At 33.3% G+C, this 25170-nt stretch overlaps 3 protein-coding genes across 3 annotated transcripts; 2 read left to right on the top strand and 1 right to left on the bottom strand.

The window, feature by feature from the left end:
- Positions 1 to 2130: 2130 nt before the first annotated feature.
- Positions 2131 to 4914, top strand: HELRODRAFT_73627 (hypothetical protein; the record flags this gene model as incomplete). The annotated part of the gene is made up of 6 exons (XM_009014355.1): positions 2131 to 2242; positions 2458 to 2644; positions 2790 to 2979; positions 3428 to 3532; positions 4084 to 4193; positions 4812 to 4914. Coding segments are annotated over 6 exons (807 nt in total), but the record flags the coding sequence as incomplete, so codon positions are not given.
- A 2497-nt stretch (positions 4915 to 7411) lies between these two features.
- On the top strand, positions 7412 to 13394 carry HELRODRAFT_190529 (hypothetical protein; the record flags this gene model as incomplete). The annotated part of the gene is made up of 16 exons (XM_009014354.1): positions 7412 to 7641; positions 8117 to 8293; positions 8575 to 8946; positions 9163 to 9349; positions 9584 to 9616; positions 9915 to 10138; positions 10206 to 10280; positions 10410 to 10443; positions 10674 to 10896; positions 11117 to 11272; positions 11429 to 11544; positions 11806 to 11959; positions 12130 to 12397; positions 12488 to 12710; positions 12880 to 13040; positions 13205 to 13394. 16 exons carry the CDS (start codon positions 7412 to 7414, stop codon positions 13392 to 13394), a joined length of 2823 nt encoding a protein of 940 aa, XP_009012602.1.
- A 3822-nt stretch (positions 13395 to 17216) lies between these two features.
- On the bottom strand, positions 17217 to 20181 carry HELRODRAFT_109714 (hypothetical protein). The gene is made up of 6 exons (XM_009014353.1): positions 20019 to 20181; positions 19420 to 19593; positions 19027 to 19268; positions 18701 to 18873; positions 18329 to 18552; positions 17217 to 18176 (listed from the first exon to the last, which is right to left on the bottom strand). Exons 1-6 carry the CDS (start codon positions 20121 to 20123, stop codon positions 17871 to 17873), a joined length of 1224 nt encoding a protein of 407 aa, XP_009012601.1. The 5' UTR covers positions 20124 to 20181; the 3' UTR covers positions 17217 to 17870.
- Positions 20182 to 25170: the final 4989 nt, after the last annotated feature.

Raw genomic sequence — 25170 nt, 5'->3', positions numbered from 1 at the left:
AAAGAGCTATGGTGAGGATGATGTGTGGGGTTAAAGTGAAGGATAGGAGGAGTAGTACAGAGCTGATGTCAATGATGGGACTGAATGAGGACATTGTGACATTGATAAGGAGATCGAGATTGCGGTGGTATGGACATGTGTTGAGAAGGGATGAAAGGGTCGGGATTAGGCGAGCGTTGGAGTTCGAGGTTGAAGGAGTGGTAGGAAGGGGTCGTCCGCGATTGGGATGGAGAGAGCAGGTGGAGAAGGACAGGGTGAAAGCGGGGTTGCGTGATACTGAGGCGAGTGACAGATGTGGATGGAGTCGAGGGGTATTTCGGTTTCATCATAGGTAGCCAAGCGGCAACCCCCGATCTCGGGGAAAATGCCGTCTAAACGTGTGTTTGTTTGTTTGTTTTGATCTTATGTTAATATTTAACAGTGAAAATGTAGAGGTAGGTTGGATATGGGTACTTTTAAATCAAGTTATATTATTTAAACTAATAGAATAAGAATTATTATTCTTATCATTAGTATTAATTACATTAGAGGGGGATTTAATAAAATTATTATTATTCTTATTATACTTGCTATTAGCATTATTATTATTAATATAATTATGGTTACTAACTATATTTATTTTTTTGTTGGAGTTAGATTTATTATTTTTATTGTTATTATTAGACCTAAGATTAAAGTAAAAAATTCGCCGCCGAACTACTCTCGTCGGAGACAAAGGAGTGTTAGAGAGGCTTAAGAGAAAGTCTCTAGAATAAGACATAATAATATTTACAAGTTAAAGAAAAAGAAGAGAACTCACTTGTTCAGAAACAAAAAACAAGAATCCACCCAAATTACAAAACCACCGAGAAAACGTGCCGCCATCACGCTAATCTTCTATTATAATCTTCAATATGGTTATAAAAATTATAAAGTAAGCTTTTTTTCAACCGGCAAAATAAGGTTCTGTTTGGAACCTTTTGCTTTGTACATCCCTTAGTTTCATTGCTTTTACAAAATTTTTCTTCAGTTTCAGACCTTAATCTTCTCTTAGGTTGTGTGATTTTCTAATTTTCACATCTTATTTAGTTTAAGAGGTATTTGATTATCTTTTTTGAGTTATCTGCTTTTTTTACATATAAAAAGCAAAACCAATTTGATAGCGAGGTTTGATAACTGCTAACTGGCTGACAAACATCGTCGTGCCGACAATCACTTAACAACACGAACCGAACAAACGCGAGTTTGTTCATTCGGCACATTGCAAAATCAGTTTTTTAGTTAAGTTGTTAGTGGGATAGCAGTTTATTGACGATGGATGACGTGAATGCTAATGGGGAGCACTCCGTCGGCAACAATGGATGGTTCAATGGGGGTTCTGCTGCTGAACAAACCCAGACAATGTTAGTTTTTTCATTTTGTCATTTAAAAAATTTCTGCTTGATACCTATAATTAGATATATTTAAAATTACAGAGACAGACATTGATTGATCTTCAATTTATTCTTTTTTATACATATTACAATTTCTTATATTTTTAATAAAAATCAAACTCTGGCTACTAATGCAGAGATGGTTGCAACATGCAAGAAATGAAAATATAACTTGATATTTTGAGTGAAAATAATACAAAATATACATTTAGATGTATTTTAATTAATTAATTTTAATTAATAATTTTCATTTTATTTTGTAATTCCTATTAATATGAGTTTTCATAAAGACTGTTCTGACTTAATTAGATAAGAATATAAAATATGATATTAGCTAATGGCTTATATTAACTTATTTACTAGAAAAGCATAAAACACGGATAAGGGCAAATTACTATTATCACTAGCTTAAATTTAGATTAAGATGTTGTTAAAATTGAAAATTGATTCCAGATTGTTGACTGGGAAGGATGACAGCTTTCTACATGAAGTACATAGCAAGGATGTCACAATTATCCCAAGTTTGGCAAGTCAGAATAACCAAAACTTGGATGCAAGTAATATGGTCAGTCCTTGCAACATATTCACAATAACTGTTTGATAACACCCAATCAATTTTTAAAATATAATTTATTTTATTCATCAAGTTATGAAATGTTAATATTTTAGTGGTAGTATTTAATATTCTCTATATTGTTTTTGACTTTTACATTTTCTTTCAAAGGTAAAATTCAAGCCAATAGTGAATTTTGATTGGGTTCCAAAGTATTACCATGGAAATCTTGTAGTTGGTCATGTCAATCAAATTTATTTGGCCTATGTATTAACCTGTGAGATTCTTTTTTTTTATTGAAAATTTTCTTGCATAAAGTAGTTTAAATTGGTTATTTAAGAATTTTTCTGATTATGGCATTATGTTACCAACGCATATTTTTTATGGTTTCAGCATTTTTATTAAAAATCTTAAGTAAAAAAAATGAAGTTTTATTATTACTTTGGGTTTAAATTTGATATATTTTCATTCTTACTATTTAACTACTGAAAGGTAAAACAGGGGGTAATGTGAGAGTGACAAACAGGAAGACCTCACAGAGAGCTCTTTTGAAGAATTTCTCTGGAGCAGTTGTGGATATTAGCTTTGTTACGTCTGATCGTGTCATTCTGGGCATTGTTGATGCTATTGGAAATTTGTTTGTTTATGAATTTTTTGAAGGGACAGGAGAAAAACTAACGTTGGTTCATTTTATTTTAATAAAACTTTGCATACATTTTATTATGTTTAATGAAAAAATCTGAAAATATAGGTTTGAATGTTTTAAATGAAATAGTTTTGCTAATCTGACTAACTAATTGCATATCAGATTTATATTTTGGCAGAGAGAAACTACTTGCAAACTGTCTGAGGCCAGCAACATGGCAGCCTGCAGTCTATCATCGTCTCGTTTGGTGCTCGTTCATTGGAGATGATGATAAATCACAAATGTCTTCATCATCACCGCAGAATGATGATGAGGCTGATAATCTGCTGGATGACTCGCTCATGCTCATACTCACTCACAACGAATTGGTTAGTATTTGTGTGTGTGCGTGTGTGTGTGTGATTTTATTTTTTTGTGTTCATTTTGATGATAGATGTTTCAAAATACACACCACACAAACAAACACACACACATTTGTTACTTTGGTGTGTGGGACTGTTTATAAAATTAATCATTGCGATTAACAGAATGTCGGAGTCGGAACTTTTATGGGTTAGAGTCGGAGTCAGATATTTTTCATCTGACTCTGACACTCTGGTGATTAATAGCATAAAAAGAAACTATTTTATTTTATTTTTTCAAATGAAGCATGCTTCACATTTGTTATAAATACTTGTAGCATTGGTACTACCAAAAGTTTCTGTTCATCAATCATCATCATTGCCACATCATCACCACCACATCATCATCATTATCATCATAATCGTGGAGACATCGCTATCATGACAATCACCATCATCATCATCATGATCGCAGGCAGAATTGTGGCATCTGGATCTGTTGAACAGGATTTATGGGAACACACAGCTGAATCCTGATGAAACTAAAAGTGGATACTATCTCATTAACAGTCACACCAAGGTAGGATTGAGTTGTGCTTGATGATGAATGGTGATGTTGTTGATGGTTTGGTAGGATGTAGTGACAATGAAGTGATTAGAGTTCTGAATTTCAATGATTTCTAATGATGATATGAATTGTATTATACTTGTTTAAATCATATACATACATTGAATTTTTGATAAATTTGTTTTTTGCATGTTATTCTGTTTATAACCCAGCAAATTTATTTGTAGTATATTGTCATAACTACTGTAAAATATCATGATATCATTAAGTTTTTAACTATATAAATTAGATGTAATAGTTTTAATATTGAAGTTTGGGATGGTTTTGCTGTAAACCATTGCCATATAGAACAGGTGTATGTATGATGTTAGTGAGTTTAATATGTAGTAGGTGTCTAAGAGAAATGTTATGAAACATCTTATCACCATGTTGTGTATGTGTATGTGTTTACATTTTGTTCTCTTCATTATTAAATATCCATCATTTGCTAGCTCTTTCTTATTTTTAAATAAATTTATTTGTCATTTTATTTATCCATCCATCTATCATTCTTCCCTTTCCAGCCAATCATTGATGCAGCATTCTCTCCAGATGCCACAGCTGTTGCCACTGCAAGTTTGGATGGGATGGTCAAGTTTTTTCAGGTCAACATGTCGGATTCCAACATTCCAAAGTATATCCCTGTATTTTTTTGTTTGTCGTTCATTGTGTTCCTTTATTTGTTTGTCATTCTGACTTTTTGTTTTAATCTTCCTCTCTCTCTTTCTCTCTCTCTCTCCCCTCTTTTTCTCTTCCTTTCTTTTTCTCTATTTGTTTCTGCTCATTTACTCAGTGTTTAGTTTTGGTTGTTGATCTCAGTGTTGGTAGTGAGTGACTGCGGTAATGACGTATTAATTATGTCGTTGGTGAAGAGACACTGGAGATGTTGATAACTGTAAAATGTGAATACAATGTGATAACAGTGAAAATGTGACTTAAATTTGTTCTATGTGTTGTGTATATTCTATTTATATGATATGACCTAAATTTGTTCTATACTAGAAATGCGCTGATTATAATGAAAAAATTCAAATGTAAATTCTAGAAAATTTATTTGAAAAAATTTTAAATGTTGTTTGCTGTTGCACAAATAAACAAAATTTGAAGAATATATCGACAATTATTTTTCTGATTACGGTGGTTACGAGGCTGATGATGACGATAGTGATAATTATGTTGATGATAATGATGATTGTGGTGTTGATAATGATGAAGATAATGACAGTGCATAATTTTTCGCGCTCTTTTTTAGGTGCCTTCACCATTGGATGCCACACGATGGACGACCCATCTCGTTCATCTACTTTCTCGATGACCACAAGAATAAGAATCCCGAGTTAGTTCATATCATATAATAAAATAATATTAATAACATCAATAATTATATTATTCTTTCTGTTGTTTTTTTTTTAATATGATAGTTATTAATAATTTTGTCATTGTTGTTATTAGACATCAGGGTTATTAAGGATGTTGATACAGAAGAGTTGAAACTGTTGAAAAATATTAGGACATTTATTTATTATTATGCATTTTTAAATAATTCATACATACATAATTGCCCATTTATTTCATCAATACATATGCCATAAATTGTGACAAATTCTAAATTATCACCAAAATTATCCAGCTATCTATTTATTTCAAATTAGTTCTATAAAATTTGCATTTATTTGTATATATATATATATATTTATTTATTTATATGTATGTATTTATTTATTTGTGTATTTTTTTTGTTTGTTTGTTTGTTCATTAGTTTATTTATATGCATACAAATTAATGCAGTGTGCAGTTATGGAAATTTGTGCTGACTGGATGTGATGAGAATAGTGAGATGAAAATTTGGAACTGCCAAACCTGGCACTGCTTACAAACCATAACGTTCGTCAGTCCATCCACTAGTCGACTCGGCCTTCATGACAAGGAAGTAGCCGGAAATGGGGACAGTGGAGATAGGATTAAAAGTGGAGAAGATTCTAACATTATTGGACACATGAAGCCGTGCCTAAAAGCCAAGATTGATCAGAGCGCCATGTTTCTTGTGTTATCTGATATCAACAGACAGGTAAATTAGTGGTTTGTAATACTGTAGGTTATGATATTTAATGATTTTATAATCTGATTCAATAAATAACAATTTTATTCAACAATTTAATTACGAATGAACATTCCTCCATTATGAATGTGGATAATATCTGTTGTTTTTTGGCTACTCCAATTTAAATTTTTTAATTTAATATATTTAATACAGATTTATGTATCCTTCGATCGTTGATCCAATTACTTTAAACATGAGACTCAATTCTCATTTTCATTCTACTTTTTTCTGTTGAAAAAAATCTTTATTATTTTGTTATTAATTTTTAATTTTTCCAAACTGTTACTCATTCATTCTGCAATAACATCCTCTCCCAGGTAGTATACGTGATGCACATATACAAAGACTTTGAACTCACAGATGCCTCTATAAGTTTTGTTGGCGAGTTTCTTTTGAGTCACTCCTGTCTGAGTTTTGACATCATTGACGTGCACGCAAAGAACAAGAAGTTGAAGAAGAAAGTTCACGAATTGCTGAATCTGGATGGGGATAATGAGGAAGATGACAGGAACGTGGTTGTACATAGGAAGAAATGGCCTGCACATGCTGGTTAGATATTAATTTTTTTCCACTGTCTGTGTGACGTGTAAGAAACCTTTGCAATTACTTCGTATTTCGTTTCGGAGTTCAATCTTTGATGCTTATTTACTAAGCAACTCTGATTTCGATATCTATCTATATAGAAAAAAATTGATATTCTCTTGTGACTGTATTATGGTCAATTCAATGGAAGGTAACGACGATGAAGATGAAGAAGAGAATGATGCTGATGGAACTAATGGACTGGCTAGTAAGCAATCAGCAGATGCACAGTTCATCGAAATCCAACTATTCTCTGTTCACTCCAAGTACTTCTAATTTCTTTCATTATTCTATTGCTCCTTCTTATTATTCAATACGTCATCAATTTTAATAATTATTGTTTTCATTTTTTTAATTATAAATTTTGTCACAAATTTCTAACCACGGCATTGTACTGGCATATGTGTTTACATTTAACACGCCTTTATATAGCGTACAGTTCTTTTTAAATTTTTTATGATTTTATACTTCATGAGAAATTATGTACAACTTCAGTTGTACAGCATATTGGTAAATTTATATGTTTATATAATAAACATATAAATTTATATTTTTAATAAATAAATTTTTATGTAAATACATTTTATATAACGACAGAGCTCTTCAAGAAATAACTATAAAGTATAGAGCATCTCTACCTGTTTCTGCTTCATCTTGTAAGGAATCATTTCCCTCCAAAAGTTCTAGTTAGTTTTTGTGTTTGTATATTTGTTCGTAGTAGTTCGTTTTTGTTTATTTGTTCGTTTGTTTGTTTGGTTGTTGAGAGTTTGTTAATTTTGTTCCGATGAGTAATGTTTTGAAAATAATTTTTAAGATTTTCAATTATTATCTTTTATAATGTTCAAACTTTACAAAATTCTTAACAAATAATATTTTTATAAAGCATTAAAATTGAAACATTTTCTTTAAAGAGATTTGTCATTTCTATTATTATTAATTTTCCCTTGAATAAATTTCAGAGATATCAACAACACACACACACACACACACGTGTGAATCCACGCATGCCACACATTGCATGTGATAGGTAGCGATGTCTTTGCGTTCGAACTCGGGATCAAGCACCTTAGCCATTTCACCATCTCACCAATGAATTCATACAAATAAATACTGTATAAATAGGGTAGAAATAAATACTGTATAAATATTACAACGAAGCCTCAGGTGGCATGCAAGATCTCCTATCAGATAGCTCCAACGGTGTCCTGCTTACTCCTACAAACTCTCCATCTCCTCCCCTCAACCAGAAACAACAGTTCTTACAACAACATCAACCAGTAACTACTGCAGCTCAACACAACAACGTGTTGACATCGCCGATGACATCTTCGATGACGTCATCGTCGTCTGGTACGCAAGCACCAATCCTGTTGAGACCCGATGAATTTCTGTCACCAAGGTGGGAAGAAATTAATTTGAAGTTTTAGAATAATTTAAAGTTCTTTCTCTTCAAAATTTTTTGGCAATTAGGTAATTGTTACTCTGCTCCTCATTCACTGTGTAAAGTCTGTGATAAGTTCTATATTTTAAGAGGCAGTAACATTTCATTCTTTAATGTTGTAAATACTTTTTATGGGATAGAATAGAAATGTGTGGAATGTATATTGGTTTGAAGAAAATGTGAGTTTATATTTTTCAACAAACATCAATTTGAATATGATGATTCTTATGTAAGAAAATGAATAATTATTAAAATTTGGCATTTATTGTTATGAAACAAATAAACAGTCTAATAACTTGGAGATATTTTGTTCACGAGCATCATAGATACTTTTTATGTGATGTGACTTCTTCTGCTTCTCTCCTCTTCACATCCAGCAAATCATCACACAAACAATTGTTTTTCATTCAAATAAAAATCCTCGTGCTTCCAGAATCACAGAAAACCACAACACATCCTCCTTGCTAACAACGCCTTCTAATGCCACGTTGTCATACAACGACTTAACCATATCTTCCCACAGTGATCGAGCTTCCAATACTGTCAATCAAGATCTCGCTCCTGTCAAAGTTGTCAAACACAATGGAGGCTTGTTATCAGCTTCGTTGTTGTTAGTTGTTTTTTTTGGTAACTAAGTTTTATCTCTATAATATCCTTACCAAGTATCGTGCGAAAATAGCCAAATCTAGGATTAAAGTTTTGTTGGTAATTAGTTTTTCTTCGTGATACTCCCGAATCTTTTGTTCATAAAGCCTATCTTCATACATTGCTGTTAGATTAGCGTGCATTTTGAGATTAAGTTGATTCATTGCTTAGGAAATAAATTTTCTACTAATAATTAAGAAGAGAAGTGGCAATAACATAAGAAGACTTGCACAAAATCTTCAACAGGCAATCTTCGATATCCAGTTCTGTGGACTTTGATCCCCATCGTCCACGACAACCCAACGACAACAACGTTGATGACGACGACGACGACGATGAAGTTGGAGAAGAAGAGAGAGGCGATGTTGAGGGGGCAGATAGGGATCGACCAGATGGAGGTACCAGGGCACGAGTGGGTGCTAGCGGTGGTGCTGGTACCAGTGGAAGAACGTCTGGAAATGGTGGTGATAGGTTTTTCGATCGTGGTGGTGACGGCGGCGGAGATGGTAATAGTAGCAGTGCCACAAGTTCTGCCAGTCAAGAAGTCACTGAAATTTTGGAGGGAGCGGCTGGCGTGGGTGCCATGGAAGGACTCTCCTCTATCAATCAAGAAAAAAGGTTTGTTAGTTGATCGACTGGTTAGTTGGCTGGTCAATCTGTTTATTAATTCTGCCAAGTTGGTTTTTTCGTTTATACAGACTGAAATGTTAGCTAGCTGTTTATTATAGTGTTATTTTATATTCGAGCGTTAATTCACTAAGTAATAAATTTACATTTAATGGCATTATATATTAATGAAGTTACAAATTATTTGCCAATATTTTTTATTAATAGCAGCTCAGATGATGAGGATGTTGATGATGGAGATGTGGAGGATGATGAGGATGATGATGATGATGAGACATTCATGCCCCATTTGAAACTGATGCAAAAATCACAGCAACAACAACAGCAGATGTCATCTTCTCTCTACATGGAACAGCAACAACAAATAGCACATCACTTGCCAAATTTAAATGTGGTTAGAAATAGTTTTTTTTTTTCAATTTTTTTTACTTCATCATTTTAAAAATTCGTATTATGAGTTACTTTCTATGCATTTTCTTTTTATTCACGCTTTAATTGCATGGTTAAGATTTTATCTTCCCCATAAACAAATGTTTCTATTTATTGATTTGCTTCATTTATTTATTTTATTTATTGACTTATTTGGATTAAATTTTGTAAATTTACAATGCAATACTTTTTTTTCCAGATGAATATCCCGCCATTACCTCACCATGCTGTTGGTTCTTTAGTACTTTACTAAATTTTACTTTCTTAATAATCTCTCGTTAAATTTTATATTTTTAATAAATCTTCCATTAAATTTTATCTTCTTATCAATCTTTATAACCCATCATTTTATGCTTAAGAAGATGCAACAATAAGTTTGGTATGTAACTACAGCTTGCAGCAAATTATTCTTAATGAAAAAATATTGAACTAGCCTGGAGATAAAATATGCTGTTGTTTGTTGTATTAAACTTTTTGAAAGTGTATATAAAAAATACTTATTTATTCACCAAAAATAACTTTCTCAGGCTTCATCTTCAATCTCATCAACATCCAACCAACACCATCATCAGTACATGATGAGCACATCCCTATTTGAGCTGGCCCCGGTCACCTCGCACTCCCCGATGTATCACAGCGCCTACCATCCCAGTCATCCATCGTGGAATGCTGGCAAAGTTGCTGGAGATGAGGCTGGAAAGAGTCTGGAAGAACTTCCTGTTGCTGCTGCTACCAATACCAATCTTGCTGAAAGGTTGTATGTATGTTACTTTGAATTTTAAAATAAATCAATAATTATATTCTGGTTTTAATTTGCTTAGGGAGAGGAAGAGTTTGGATGGACTGCCAATCATATCCAAAGCTTTACATCTCGCTGATTATAGCGACGGAATAAGGTCAAATGTCAAACTTTATTTTTTGTCAATTTATTCTATGCTTCCATTATCACAAATCAGAACTTTTTTGATATTTGCAATTTTTGAATGTTTTTGAAAGCGTAATTATTATTTCAAATTAAATTCTAGGATTCTAGCTAACCAGCAGTCAAGATTGCCTGAAGTATGCTAATTTTATGTTAAAATTTACTAAATTTATTTTTTAATTCAGTGTCTTTTTAATTAGTTCTGTAGCTATATATATATATATATATATATATTTATATATATATATATATATATATATATATATATATATATATTTGTTCATTGTAATTAGTTCTGTATCTATATTTGTTTCGTTACTAACATTATATCCAAAATTAAATGCATTTACATTATTACATTCAATAGATCCCACTGAAGATAGGACCAACCACGTACGACATTATGGACCAGTTGAGAAGCCAGGATCAGCAGATCAAATTCCTGAGTTCCCAGCTACAACTGCAGACGACCCAATTTGACGGATCCCTCAGGAGTCTCGGCCACCAGCTGGATGATGTTTCAAAGAATGTTGATTCCTTGTGTGTCGCGTTCAACAGAGATGATTATGCACAAAAGGAGGCTTTAACTGGTTTTTATCATTTATTTATTTATCCTTTCAATACTTTTGCAACTCTTTATTTATACCAGTTTGTGAAACAACAACTAATCAATTTTTAGTTATATTTTTGAGATTTTATGAGCTTGACTGCAACATATTGCCAGCGACTACAAGCTGCGGAAACAGCTAAGCTATCTTTTTTCTTTTTATCAATGATTTAGACTCAGATTGTTTAATCATTGTTCAACAGAATGCAAGCTTGAAGAAATGTTCAGAGAATTCATGATGAGATATGAAAGGTCCCAGGCTGAGCACCTTCAGCACACGACCAACACACTACAAGCTAACATCGATGTACAACTGGAAAAAATTGTTTCAAACGAAATAAAGAAAACAATATTGCCAAGTACTGTGAAATTATTTTACTTGCATTATTTTTGTTCATTTTATATCATTTTTTACATCTTTTCCATATTAATTTAACTCGATTATCGAATTGTGTTAAAGTTAACATGACTTCGTTTTTAAACAATAAATATACAATGAGATTTCATTGTCATAGAAGTAGAGCAAAGTTTGGATGTAATAAAAGAAAAGATCTCTCATGATGTGTCACAAAAACTTGCTTCTATTGACAATAATATAAAGATCAACCTTACAAAGATGCTCAAATCAAAGGTGGGTATTTCAATCACAAGCCTCATCGAAGCATGCAGTGTGTCAACATGCTGTATGGTTTCCATTTTTGAAATATTACTTTTTTACTACGACTTTATTTTTCATCTTTATTATTCACGTTTATAATTGTGGGGCAAAGTTGATCAAACTCGTTTTTGATGATTCGTTTAGCAGAGTAATGATCTTTAATATATATTTCCGGCGACCATTCCACTCGTACGCTCGTGTGTTCATTTTATAACTTGTTAACAACAAAAACAGCCTACCATAGACAGCATAGGACAGAGCATCTCGAGTGAATTGAGAGGCAACTTGAGGTCGATAAATCAGGACATCGTTGTGCCTTCATTAGAGAAAGGATGCCAAAATATTATTGAACAACTGAATGCATCATTCAAAGCTGGAACTCAACAGTGTAAGCTACTTTTATCTATTTATTTTAAATTAATTGCCGGTATATATATTTTTTAAAGTAAATGATTGAGCCTTATTATTTCTCATCTGTTTGAATTATATTAACAATAAATTATTATGGAGTTTAAATGTATACTTGACAGTTTTCTGGATAATTGTATTGTTCTTCAGATATACAGAGTTTAGAATCTCACTTGAATCAGACACGCAAGACGTTGGAGAGTCACAAACATCCCGCTGTCATTCAACTGAAATCAGCTTCTGAGACACTGACACATTTTGAAACCAAGCAACAACAGATTCAAACGCAGCTGAATGCCACCATCCAATCATTACAAAATCAAATTTCTCACCTTCAACAAGCTACGACAGCTGTCGTGGCAGCTGTTGGTGGTAAAAATACACATGATGAAATTAAACTTTTCTCTAAGTTGAACGAGTAAGTTTTCGTTCTCTAATTCATTTAATTATTATTTATTTTTGCATACATTTTGTAACTGGCTAAATTTTATAATTTCACAAACTGAAGACTTCAAAACATGTTAATAACGGAAGTAAAGACGTTGTTATCAGAAGAGCTGGTAAGTTTATTGAAGTACCAGCAAGTCGCCATCAAGGACCAATTTGATGCTGCACTCAGATCAGTCACTCCTGCTCCGTCTAACTCCTCTCATCATTCTGACCACATCTCAAACAAAAATCATATTATTGCCTGTATAAAAGCTTCAAAGTTCAATGATGCTTTTCAAACTGTAATTTTTTTTTCTTTTTTGTATTATCGTTTAAATTTATTCATAACTTTTAAATTTGAAAATTAAATCATATTTTGAAAGTTTGTTTTTCTATAAGTCTCCTAGTCTGTTTTTTTCTATAAAATTTCCTTTTTAATTTGACCTAAATTATGTATTAACATGAATTAAGGCTCTGTCGGCCACAGATCTTGCTCTTGTGGAGTTCACCTGCGAAAGTGTCGAGATATCTGTCGTGTTTGGCAACTCGAGCCTGCTTAGTCAGTCTGTCCTCCTATCACTCATTCAACAGTTAGGCGCAGACCTCAACACAAAACCCGAACTGAAGTACAGGTCAGCTTTATGTTGGTTTCGTGATTTGATGTGTATGCATACGTTACGTATTCATCAATAGTTTCAGATGTTTACAAATAGTGAATTGGATATAACCCCTTAACAGATGCAACTATTTTTGACTATTGAAGATAGACAGTAGAACATATTTTTTAATTCGTCAGATTCTTGGATGAGGCCATAGTATTTTTAGATCCGTATGACCCGGTCACAAAAGAACACCTGGATGTTGTCCTGAAACAGTTGCAGGTAAACTTGCTGGACTACATTGATAGAAAAGTTGACAGTGCAATGGCAAGCAAAATGAACAAATTGCTACGAAGAACGATGTTAGCGCTTAGGAGTGTCAGTTGATGATGGATTGTGTTGTAACTCATCAAACGTGCCGTTCATGCTTAGAATGAAGTATTGGTTGCACCCCGTTTATTAATTAATTACGCTATCACATTTTTATATATCATTATGCTTTGTATATGTCCACAGATGCCTGTTTACTTGAGGTAAAAGGCTCTGAAGAGTAAATGATAATATTCGTCTGTGAGTTTGTCTTTTTCACATGTATGTTTCAAATTAGACAAATATTATGCATGTGCAGTTGAGTTAGCATGGTGTGTGTACTCACGTTTTTATACTTTCTTGTTGCTACTTATTCTCATTAATACAGCGGACTCATTGTAATTTGAGAATGATATTTTACGCACATTTTAAAATAAATTAACGCACTAGACCATGGAAATGCATATATATATATATATATATATATATATATATATATATATATATATATAGAAAATGACATTATCATGTAAATTTATGTAACGTGTTATATAATGTACATAGTTATACACTTAAATGATACAATTTCCCATCTTGTTTTTAGTTTTAAAATGTTTATAAACTTTGGTTTTATTTTGAAACTTTTTCATCCATCACAAATTTCTAAGTTTAATTTTAATTTTTAAATTAAATTTCAAGTCTTTTATATATAAATATGAAAACTTTATTAATGTGAACTGAAAAAGCTTTACACGCAGAACTTGGGAATGGCAAAAATTTATAAATAAAACATTAGTCATATCTTTTTGCTTCTTAAAAATGATTATGGAATTAAATGGCCTGGCCCCTAGCAAACTAATTCCAATATTACACTAAAAAATTTTTGATCCTCAGTTGAAAGAAATATTTGACATCTTTTGAAATGTACGAGATAAACTGAAAAACTGATCTCTCAATCTTGCAAATTCATAAGCTAAATTTGAGAAGTTATCATCTTTGATTCTTAGCTGTTTCTGCAGTTTGTAGTTTTTGGCATTTTCAAGGAATAGTTTGTTCATCAGATATGAGAATTTTTTGTTGCCATTTGCTTTAGAGTGACGTTTTGAAATCTTTGAGCAACTGGTTAATGATCCGGTTTTTGCATTGATTGTATTTTCATTATCATCTGTGTCACTATGATCAATTTGTATATTGTCTGGTAGCTTGTCTAAAACGTTTTGGAGAGTTGAGGAGCCATTATCAGTTTTCACATCTAAAGAGCAATTTTCATTGTGAACCTCATTTCCCAGAACCTCACAAATTGTTGTTTGCTGATGGTTTTCTCCATTTATCACAGCTGCAACATCAGATTCAGATAAGTTATCTTCTAAGATAAAAATATTTTCATTTACTGGATCTTTTTCTGTCTTTACAACTTCAAATACTTTTTTGTGACTTCTAGAACTGAATCTAGAATATTTGAAAGAAATATTATCATCAATTCTAAATCTAGAAGCTGTATCACTGTAGTTATAAAATCTTCTAGCTAATGGGTGTATAGTTGATTTTTTATTACTATTCATATATGGATCATATCGTTTTGGCCAGTCACAGCTTTCTTGTATAAATGGATTTCGCATCACATAGTGCTGCAGAAATGGACCCAAATCCATCATATCTTCGCTGGATAGCATTGTTTTAATGCCTTTAAAAAATTAGAAAATTATTTTGAATTAAGATTTTAAAGGCATTTATTACATTAAAAAAATAAAAAATCAATTGATACACTTATTTATTCAAAATTGTAAAACCAATACAGTAAAATAATTTACATTCACTTCATTCAATCCATTCACAATAAAAAAAACAGGGCAGATAAAATAAAATATAATATATATAAATATAAATAATATATATATATATAAAATAAATAATAAAATAAAAGTAACCTTATTTTCGCAATATTTACTGCGTTCCCTTGTAATTTCTAACAATAGAATAGAGGAATCGTTTAACTTTAATAACCAGGCAACAACATTTATATATTTGTCGTATCTAAGCGACACCATGACAAGATATTTCCACAATGAATTTACAAATGCCTAGGTCATGGAATCATCGCATTTTCGACATTTTGCATTGAAATAAGACGTTACGGCTGGAAAAATTTCAGCCGCAAGCGACGAGAAGAAATTGATTTTCAGCAAAGCGACACCATATACATACGGTCATACCATTCAATTTTGCGGTGATTTATGCATGGAAACATTAAAAGTGAATTACTTGAGTGGCGATGCGTCCTATAGAGTTGTTGATTAGTTAGTCAAAGTATTTTCTAAATCAGATATGCCAACAGTTAGTCTGAATATGAAACCACACATCTCAATTATTTCATCATAATATCATGATCAAAATACTTTCTACATATGTGCGGAACCATTGAATTAAGCACTTGATCTGCATCACTACGCTGTATTTAACGACTCTTGTCAATCACCCGATATACATGTATGTATATGCCCGAACCGTAACTGCTAGGTATCTACGCAACCTTCAAAATTATAAATCATATACAACGCCATGCAGCTCTTGCTTCTAGTAAAGTTTATAATGAAACAATACCAGTGCCAAAGATCAAGAGGAGAAGCCGCTGGAAAATGACTTCAAATTTTTTCAATAACTTTCATGCAATCGAAATAATCTTGTACTTATTTACATTCTAAACGTGTTATTTCACATCCCTTAACTTCAAACATTAACGCAATGGCGGTCACCGACGCGTAGATACAGAACGTATCACTAATGATTGATTCATTCATATATCTTACTTTGCGTATTCATGTCAAATGAGTTTTTGCGTATAGTTACCACATAGCAATAGTAACAGTGTGTTGCGTGAACGTTTAAAAACTCAACAAAAAATTATTCACCTGTTTAATTGAGAAAATCATTTAAACGTCAGCAAGCTGTGTTAAGAGACTCACAATAAAAATAAATTATAAGGAATTTAAATATCTATAAACCAATTTTTATATACAAATGATGAAAACGAATTTTGATGATTGTTGGTATAGCGCAACATTGAATATTTAAAAGGCATCAAATGATCGAATCAAAAACGTCGTTAAGGTGTGGTTAATTGAATAATTGAAGAATATATTTAGTTGTTTGTTAATAAATTAGAATGTTTTGGTAATAATGGGATAAACATTTACGATCATGCACATTTTCGCTATTTTAATACAACTTGCAATTGATGTAAAAAAAAATAGGTAAGCAAACAATTAAAAAAACAACGTTCAAAAAAATTAGAAAAAAAACTTCATGAGACAAATAAAAACGTGTTATTTCATCAAGTAGAAAAAACTTAAATAAAAAATATAAAAATATTTTTTAAAATTCCACAATTAGAATTATTCATTTATATGCTATTTACAAATTCTAAAGTCACAAACTTAAAAAATGTAATCATGTCCTATTATTAAGATCATCAAACAATCAACTGTAAACTTTGAATATTAATGAACAAAAGCGGAGTTTCAAGGTTACATTTAATTATAACTTAATCTCTACATGGTAGGTATCAAATAACAAAGGCACACGTGTATCTAACAATATTTCAAAACAATGTGTTAAAAAAATAGAAGGGTAAGAAAAAAATTTCCTTTAATTTCTTTTAAAAATATTGATTTCTACGAAATCTTCTACAAATGTTAAACAAAAAGGATGTTCTTGAATTAACTACTATCATTAGCATTAGCCCTTAAACAAAATAAAAAAAAGTTCTAACATCGAAATAAGAAAAAGTTCTCCATTGCATAGAGACAACTAGTTAATTGAAACAGCAAGGTTGAGCCATGTAAAAAAAAAATAAACATCTACTGACCAAAAACAGGCTCTATCAATTATACTGTTAAAATACCTTAAGTGATCTAAATAAGCACCTCGGTATGAATTCAAATAAAGCGAACAAGATGCGATGGTGACGACGATTGCATGGATAAAATATTATATATATTATATATATCCATGGACGATTGTAAAAAAAATACCAGTAATAATATGGAGAGGAATAAGAAAAATAAAACAGATAACCTAACACTATTATTGTGTGATCTAAGCTTCAAAACAAAAACCCAAACAGGATCAACAAAACTTCTACAAAATTCTAAGACTTTAAACATTAGTTCAAGCAACAAAAAAACTACTTCATCCATGATCGGATTACATCTAAATTTTGAGGAAAAAAACGTAGTTATGAAATTTAAAAGTCTCTAAAATAAATTGTAATGATACATACAAAACAATCCATCATGAAATCTCCAAACCATCTCGACTACCACGCAATATAAAACAACATCCAACTATTCAAAGCCAAAACTTTAGATGATACAATTCACCTGTGAGAAATTACAACAACAATACAAAGCGTAACAAACATATACAATTAAACACACAAGCATATAGACAAAAACACCTGCACACATACATACAGACAATATACACACCCATACGAATACAAGCAAACCAATACAGACAGGTGCAAAGACAGAGAGCCAAACAGACACAGTCCTCTTAAAATCTATAATTGACATCACTAGCGGCCAAAGTGCTCATAGGTGACGTGGCTCTGGAACCACCCCCACTGCTCTTAATCTTGGTCCTCACGACTTGCAACATTACCAGCTTCCTGGCTCCGAACTTGTCAGCGAGGGCAACGACGGTCTTCTTGTTGTTGCTGAGCATCACTCTGAAGATGTCGATGCCCGTCTGTATGGAGGCCATCAACCCTCCGTCCTCCACCCTCCACAGACGGATCGTCTGATCACGTGATCCAGAGACCACGAGCTCGTTGTCGTTGGATATCGTGCAGCACCAAACCTTGTCGTCACGAAAAATTTTCATTAGAATGAAAACTATTCAAAAATGAAAAAATCAGCACGATGCTGACACGGCTTTATGACACGGTTTTATGAAATTAAACTTTCAAAAGTGTTAATGAAGTGAGAAAATGAAAAGTTGAGTGAACGAACTTCATCTCGGTGTCCAATCAAAGTCCTCTGCAACTTCTCCTGTTCCATGTTCCATATTTTGAGAGAGCCATCAGTTGAAGAGGACACCAAGTACTGTCCATCCTTCGACAGGCACACACACGTCACTTCACCCTGGTGAGCTGATTCAGCTAGATTTGTGGCCGACGATGCGGCTAACTGCCTCAATGCCTTACCAGTTTTCAAGCTCCAAATCACCAAGTCACCTGTTATGTTTGAGATGAGTTGAAAAAAGCATTTAAAATGAAAAATTGGCAATTAACGATTTGGAAATATTGAAAATATGACGCCGTATATGTAATAAAATGTTTAGAAAAGTTTGACTACTGCATTCATATATGAGCCAGCACATACCAGATCTAGTTCCAGTAACAGCTTCCTGATTCTCGAGAATAGTTGTTGTTTCCACATTTGCGTTGATGCTGATGACATTTGGAGGCATGCGATCAAAGTCAGTCGTCGTCAAGTCAAACATCACGTAGTTAGCTGTACCGTCTGATGAATTCTGTGCTCCAGCTATTATGTATCTGGAATGGGATATTTTGGTTCAATGATTTGATTGGCTGGTGGTGGAAAAGGGAGGAAAATTATGATAAAAATGTTCTAATTTATTTTACAATCAATAATTAACGCAGACAACAAATTGATTAATTAAAAATCATCAAGTTAATAACACAAGCCTGTTATCTTTTGAGAGATTGATATAGGTGAGAGGGTCATCAAAGGATCCAACAAAACCGGGCCAGAAGATATGTCTGATGGGCTCGTTAGCCAGAATATCCCAGATTACAACGGTCGTACCCTGGCCTAACTTCTCCGTCCTGCCTATGATCATTCGTTCGCCATCGTTCATCATGCAGCTGGCTGTGCAGAACTCATTGCTCTTCATCTCAAGAGGTTTGCCGGAATTAAAATCCCAAATCTAAACAAATTTAATAGTAAAAAACACAATGAGCATCTAACGGCCTGTAAATAATTCTAACTTTTTTCATTGCAAATTGGAAGCAAAACACAATAGTTGAATTGTTTGAAATGGAACAAACGTAGTAAAAATTTGAAAAACGCAAACGAACCTGAAGTTTTCTGTAGCTGGTAGCATGGGGGACGGGCGTGTAAGTGTTGGTCCTCGTGTAGGGGGCCTGTGATTGGTCGGCCACCTGACCAACCAAATAAGAGTCCCCATTTGCAAGGTGAAGGTCAGTTGAGTTGAGGTCATCTCCTTGCATTACACGAATCAACTCTCCAGACTAGATAAGTGGATATATGAATTAATGAATGAATGGATGAATGAATGAATGAATGGAAAGTAGATGGATGGATAAGAAGATGGATGAATGGATAAATAGATGAATAAATGTATGAATTAATGAAAGATAGATGAATAGATGATCGAATGAATAGATGGAAAGTTTGAATGTAGTTTTAAAATGAAAGTATGTAATTATCTTGCTAAAACCGCGAGAATGCATTTAATTCAAATTAGAATGAAAAAATTCAAGAATATTTAATAATTTTTTCTTTGTTTTTTATTGAATACCGCCAATAAATAACAATAAAAATGTAGACTAAACTATAAATGAAAATATTAGATTTAAAAGTTAAAAAGGGTTAACAAATTTTCTGAATAATTAAAAAAGAATTGCTAAAATATGCAATAAAATGCAGTAACAACCTTCATGTCCCAAACTTGAGGAGGCCCCTGAATGGATCCAGTGACCACGTATCTTCCGTTGGTCGTCAGTTGGACGCAGTCCACTCGAACCTCCTCGTTGGACATCAGATTGGGAAGACCTTGTTGTTGGAAGACATTAGATGAACTGGTTGAGTAATGTTGTTGTGGTGGTGGGGGAAGTAGACTTTGTTGTTGCTGAGTTATGTACTGCTGCTGAACAACTTCTTGCTGGTTGTACAGTGTCGATTGGTTGAGAGCCATGTTTCTCATTTGATACTGACCACCATCAGGAAAAATAAAAGGAGGAGGGCTGACCTGCCTGCCGAACGTGGCGTTCGCATTTGCTGCATTGAATGCGACGTTGCCGCTATAGTTACTGTCGTAATTAACGTTTGAAGTTTGCTGCATGGTGTTGAAGGAGCCAGCTGTGTCATAAATATTCATTCCAGCTCCAACTTGTGACTGCATTGTTAGGCCTCCAGTGTTGTATCCCATCTGAGCACCAGTATTCGTGAAATGCACAGAACCATCTACGGCAGATGCGTTACTGAAATGCACGGCACCTGAGTTGGCAGTGGTCTGTTCGGATTCGTTCAGCATTGCACCAACTTTTGAGGTGAACGGGCCTGAACTTGCACAATCGTGGATCTTGTACGACCCCATGACGTCAGAATCAGCGCCTGCACCAGCTCCAACAATACCGCCTGGTTCGTTAGTGTTGATCTTCGAATAAGCTCCTGTCATGAGACCCGGCTTGAACTTGTACACCGCCCACATGATGGAACTTAAAAGAAGCAGAACGCCTAACATGGCTCCGGCAATTGCAGCAGCTCTCGGCCCATCGGTGAAAACGCCAGCACCAGGCGGTCCACCTTGCAGTTGCCCCGTTTGAGCATCATCGTCGTCCCCCCAACTTGCACCTCCACCGTGCCAATCATCCTCCTTTATCGTTTCCTCATCTGATTCATCTGTCGACCTGCATTATTTATTATTTCATCATTGCTTAGGATTTTGTGCCAACATTCAATTTGTCCTAATCGACCAAAGTAACTTGATCCATAATTATATATTTTTTATAATTCTTTACAGAAATCAAACCAACCCCGACACAGCCAGAGACTGGTAGAACGTGCAAGGTATAAATAAAATGAATGGAATGGAGAGAGATTAGAGGAAAATAATACAAAACCACAAATACAAATGAAAATAATGCAGACCGCAGGGAACGCCATTTAAAAAAATATAAAAATAGCGATGCAAAGAGAAAAGCATAAAAACAATTAGGGTAGAGCATTAACTTACGAATGTTCCAGTCTGAAGGGATGACTTGCCTGGTAGAAACTTCCCTTTGAGTTGAACTTCTGCTTACCACTTAAGCCATCAGCGATCAGATGTTGAGAGTTCAAATGAACACCTGGTAATTTGTAACAGAAGTTGCAAATTCAATCATTTAAGTGATAAATGGTTTATAATGATTTTTAAGCTGGTAAACCAGAAACTAACCGCTGAAAATCCAAAATTACTACTTCCATTTATTGAATATTTATTTGTAAACAAACTTTAAAAATTTTCTAAAAACATATAAAAATAAATCGGAATAAATAAAAAAGTTAATTTAAAAAAATTAAAAAAGAACTTTGATAGATTCATCATACCAGCAATGATGCCATTGAATGGATGTATGATGTTTCGACTCTCATCCAAGTCTCCACCAACTTTCACCACATTCATGTTATCAAATGCACCCGTGCTACCACCTACAAAACAGTAAGACAATCCATTTTAAATGCAGCTACGTAACTTAGAAATATACCCGTTCTAATGTTTTCCTTAATTTCGTATTTTAAAATATTTTACTTTCGCTATAAATTAAATAATTAATTTGAAAAATTAGTTTGATATAAATACCGACCATGAAGACAAATAAGACGGGCAATATTATTTTGTATACAACATTGAGCGAATTTAGTCAAAATTTGGACACACACAAAAACAAACACAAATTGACTTATTATTAAAATTCATTTATTAACTTATTTTATTCTGTTTAATCTTATAGAATCTTAGAGTTCTTAAATATTAGATTTTAGGAAGTTATTAAAAAACAATATTATTAATATTATTTTATGTACTTTTATTTTCGTAGTTTAAATTGTATGTAGGTATATTGTATTATAAATTAGTGCTTAATTATCCATTTTTTCAATCTTTCATTATTATTATAATTAGCTTAAATATTTATGTATGTTCAATCCTGTTCATTTTATAATTTGATTTTATTGGCTTATTTTCTTATATAGTGAGATCAACATGAGAAAGATAGAAGATCTACCTGGAATAGCCAATGGAGGCGTGAATAAAAACAATGTAAGATATGCTGATGATACAGCTATTATAGTGGATTCGATGGAAAAACTGCAAACAATTGTTTCCACACTGGTTTTTGAAAATGAAAGAAGAGGCTTGAAAATTATGGTCACCAATGTCCCGAAAGGATAAGGCACGAGAAAGAAAGAAGAAGTCGAAATTTAACTAATTTCCAGTTTTATACACTAGATGTAATTCTACTTTTGTTTTCTAAAAATGACAATAAAGAACATAACAACAATGCATTAAAACTCTATGTCACGAAAGTTAAAGAAAATCTAATAAAATATTGAACCTTGAACTTTCCTGGCGGGCATCTGGTCAACCCTGACCACGGCAGATCCACCATTCCTGACAAATGAAGCATAGTGGTATCTACCATCATTCAATGTCTTCCTACTTTCCACGACTTTGTTCTCACCCTCACCGATGTCGTACGCAAATACCATATTCCCGTTTTCCTAATTATTATTGTTAAAATCGCTAAATTTTCTTCATTAAAAATGTGCTTCTTGTAATCAGAATAAAAATGAAAACAGAGTGGTGTCGTAATGGTTAAAACAACCAGGTCCTACATTGCAGAAGCCCTGTTCGATTGCATGTGCAATGTGTGTGTGATGAGTGGTGTCATGCTCTGTGCGTGCGTGTGTGTGTGCGCTGGTATGTGTGTGTGTACTTTTGTGTCGTCGATACAAAGGAGGAGACAGTGACCTTTAAAATTGATCTGTTTCACGTTTTTATTTTTTGTTTGATATGATATAGCATTTAGCAGATCACTGAACAGTTAAATGAATGAGTCACGCAAATAAACGTAATAATCAAAATGGAACGCTGTTGAAATAAAACAATATATGTAAGCAGGACCAAAAGAAAATAGATAAAAACGTGAAACTAACAAGTTTGGCATGTATGAAATCATCTTTGGTACCATCCATTCTCACAATTGTCCCGTTCTCCTTCCATGTCATAAAGCCAAATGCCAGTTCATCCTTTTCAGTTGTAGCAGCAGGAGCTATTTTGTACACTACAATCCCAGGTTTGCCATTTGCGCCGAATCTGTATCCCTCTGATTCTATGCGAGTAAAGTGTATACAAGCATACAATGTATACAATTTTGGCGAGTGCATGTTAAATGAATCTACAAAGTTGAGAGAGACACAATCTTATATATTCTGCAGAATTTTTTAAACAAAACGTAAAGTCAACAAATATGTTGTACAAAAAGATATAAAAATATACGCTAAGACCCCCGTGACAGAAAAACAACAGCTTCAGCTACTGAATATAAGCATATGTTTACAAAGTAGACATTTGAGTCTGAGTCCATATTAACGTTGTGTATAAGTGTTTGCATGTATATTAAACATACCAGCTTCACAGTAGTGACCAACGAATGAAGTTTGAGCACAGTTACAATGGAAATTATCCTCTGTTTCCGTGCACACCCCCCGATGTTGACATGTTTGTGGAGAGCAGAAGGTGCTCGTGTCTGATTATTTTAATTCCATTCCGTTTAAAATAAATTCATGTTAACTACTTTCATTAACATGTTAGATGGAATAAAAAAGAAAACAAACCAGTGCATCCAGCAGTAACGTAGCTGGAAGGTTCTTTGGAGTTCTTCATCAAGTCAAAGTAATTTTCATTGAGAGAGAAGGAGCTGATGCAGCCGGTGTATCCTTTATTCTTTGACTTCACGATATCAGGCAGGGCAAAGTTTTTAGGCACACCACCAACATACAGTACGTTGTTCGCATTCAAACCGTTCACATTATTCAAAAATAATTGATTACTATCCTGTCGCTCGTAATCGATGGTGACTGTTAGATAGCCATTGACAGGAGTAACTTTAACACGATGAGTCTTTTGATCGGAGTAAGTTTTTTTCGATTCAGAGGAATGATCATTCAATGACGTTCTGAAACGACCATCAACAAGTTCAAAGATGAGTCGATCTGTTGAACCGTCGGCAAAAAGGATGAGACCATTTGCATCCGAGGTCTTGAAGTTGAAGTCCAGAGATTGTTGGTCTGGAATCTGGTTAACAAGCATTAGTTACTTTATAAATAATATCAAAAGTGACAAAAAAGTGAAACACCAAATGATTTAAGAATAGAAAAAGTTAAATGACAAGAAAATAAAAGATAATAAATGTAAAATAATGCTGAACAACGATAACGAAGAGATGGTATAAAGGGGTGATCAATGGAACATACAAGCATTGGAGGGTTCACATGTAGGAATGATTCAGAATGCTTTCTGAACGTGACGGGGTTGATGAGATCCAGATCTGATGACCTTATGACGAGTGTGGAGTCGATGTCGACGTTGGTGATCTTGGTGTTGGAAGAGATGGAATCAAGAACGTTTACATCATCAATGATGATGTTCTGCATTTCCCCATTGAACGGATGTATGGTAGAAGCCATGTAGTCAGATTCCCTGCCAATGTGGATCGAATCAATCTCAAGGTTATAACCTGACCCAGGCAACTTTATGATTTTCGTTTCACAATCTTCTACGGAAACTTCCAGATGATTGGCTCTCCTTTTTACTGTAGCAGTGTGCCATTGGTTGTCGTGCAGCAAATCGTTACAAACGATTGAGAAAATCTAGAAGAGGTTTTAATAAACTTGAATATTGTTGAATAATTTAAAAATAGCGAGCTCTAAAAATATGATCACCTTTAAAACCTACTAAAAACATTTAATTTTTCTATATATGAACACCATAAAAGCATTTTGCAGATGACAATAATTTAAATTTTTAAGAAAGAAAAAAAAAT

Source organism: Helobdella robusta (assembly GCF_000326865.2).
Source record: "Helobdella robusta unplaced genomic scaffold HELROscaffold_13, whole genome shotgun sequence".
NCBI classification, from domain to species: domain Eukaryota; kingdom Metazoa; phylum Annelida; class Clitellata; order Rhynchobdellida; family Glossiphoniidae; genus Helobdella; species Helobdella robusta.
The sequence above is the reverse complement of the archived record's forward strand: the minus strand, read 5'-3'. Positions and strand labels throughout refer to the sequence as shown.

Coding starts and splice junctions, on each gene's coding strand:
- HELRODRAFT_109714 (XM_009014353.1), bottom strand. CDS start 20,123: ATGTCCAACGAGGAGGTTCGAGTGGACTGCGTCCAACTGACGACCAAC. Junction 18,874..19,026: donor AATCTCTCAAAAGATAACAG/GCTTGTGTTATT, acceptor ATCCCATTCCAG/ATACATAATAGCTGGAGCAC. Junction 18,553..18,700: donor TGTTACTGGAACTAGATCTG/GTATGTGCTGGC, acceptor CAAACATAACAG/GTGACTTGGTGATTTGGAGC.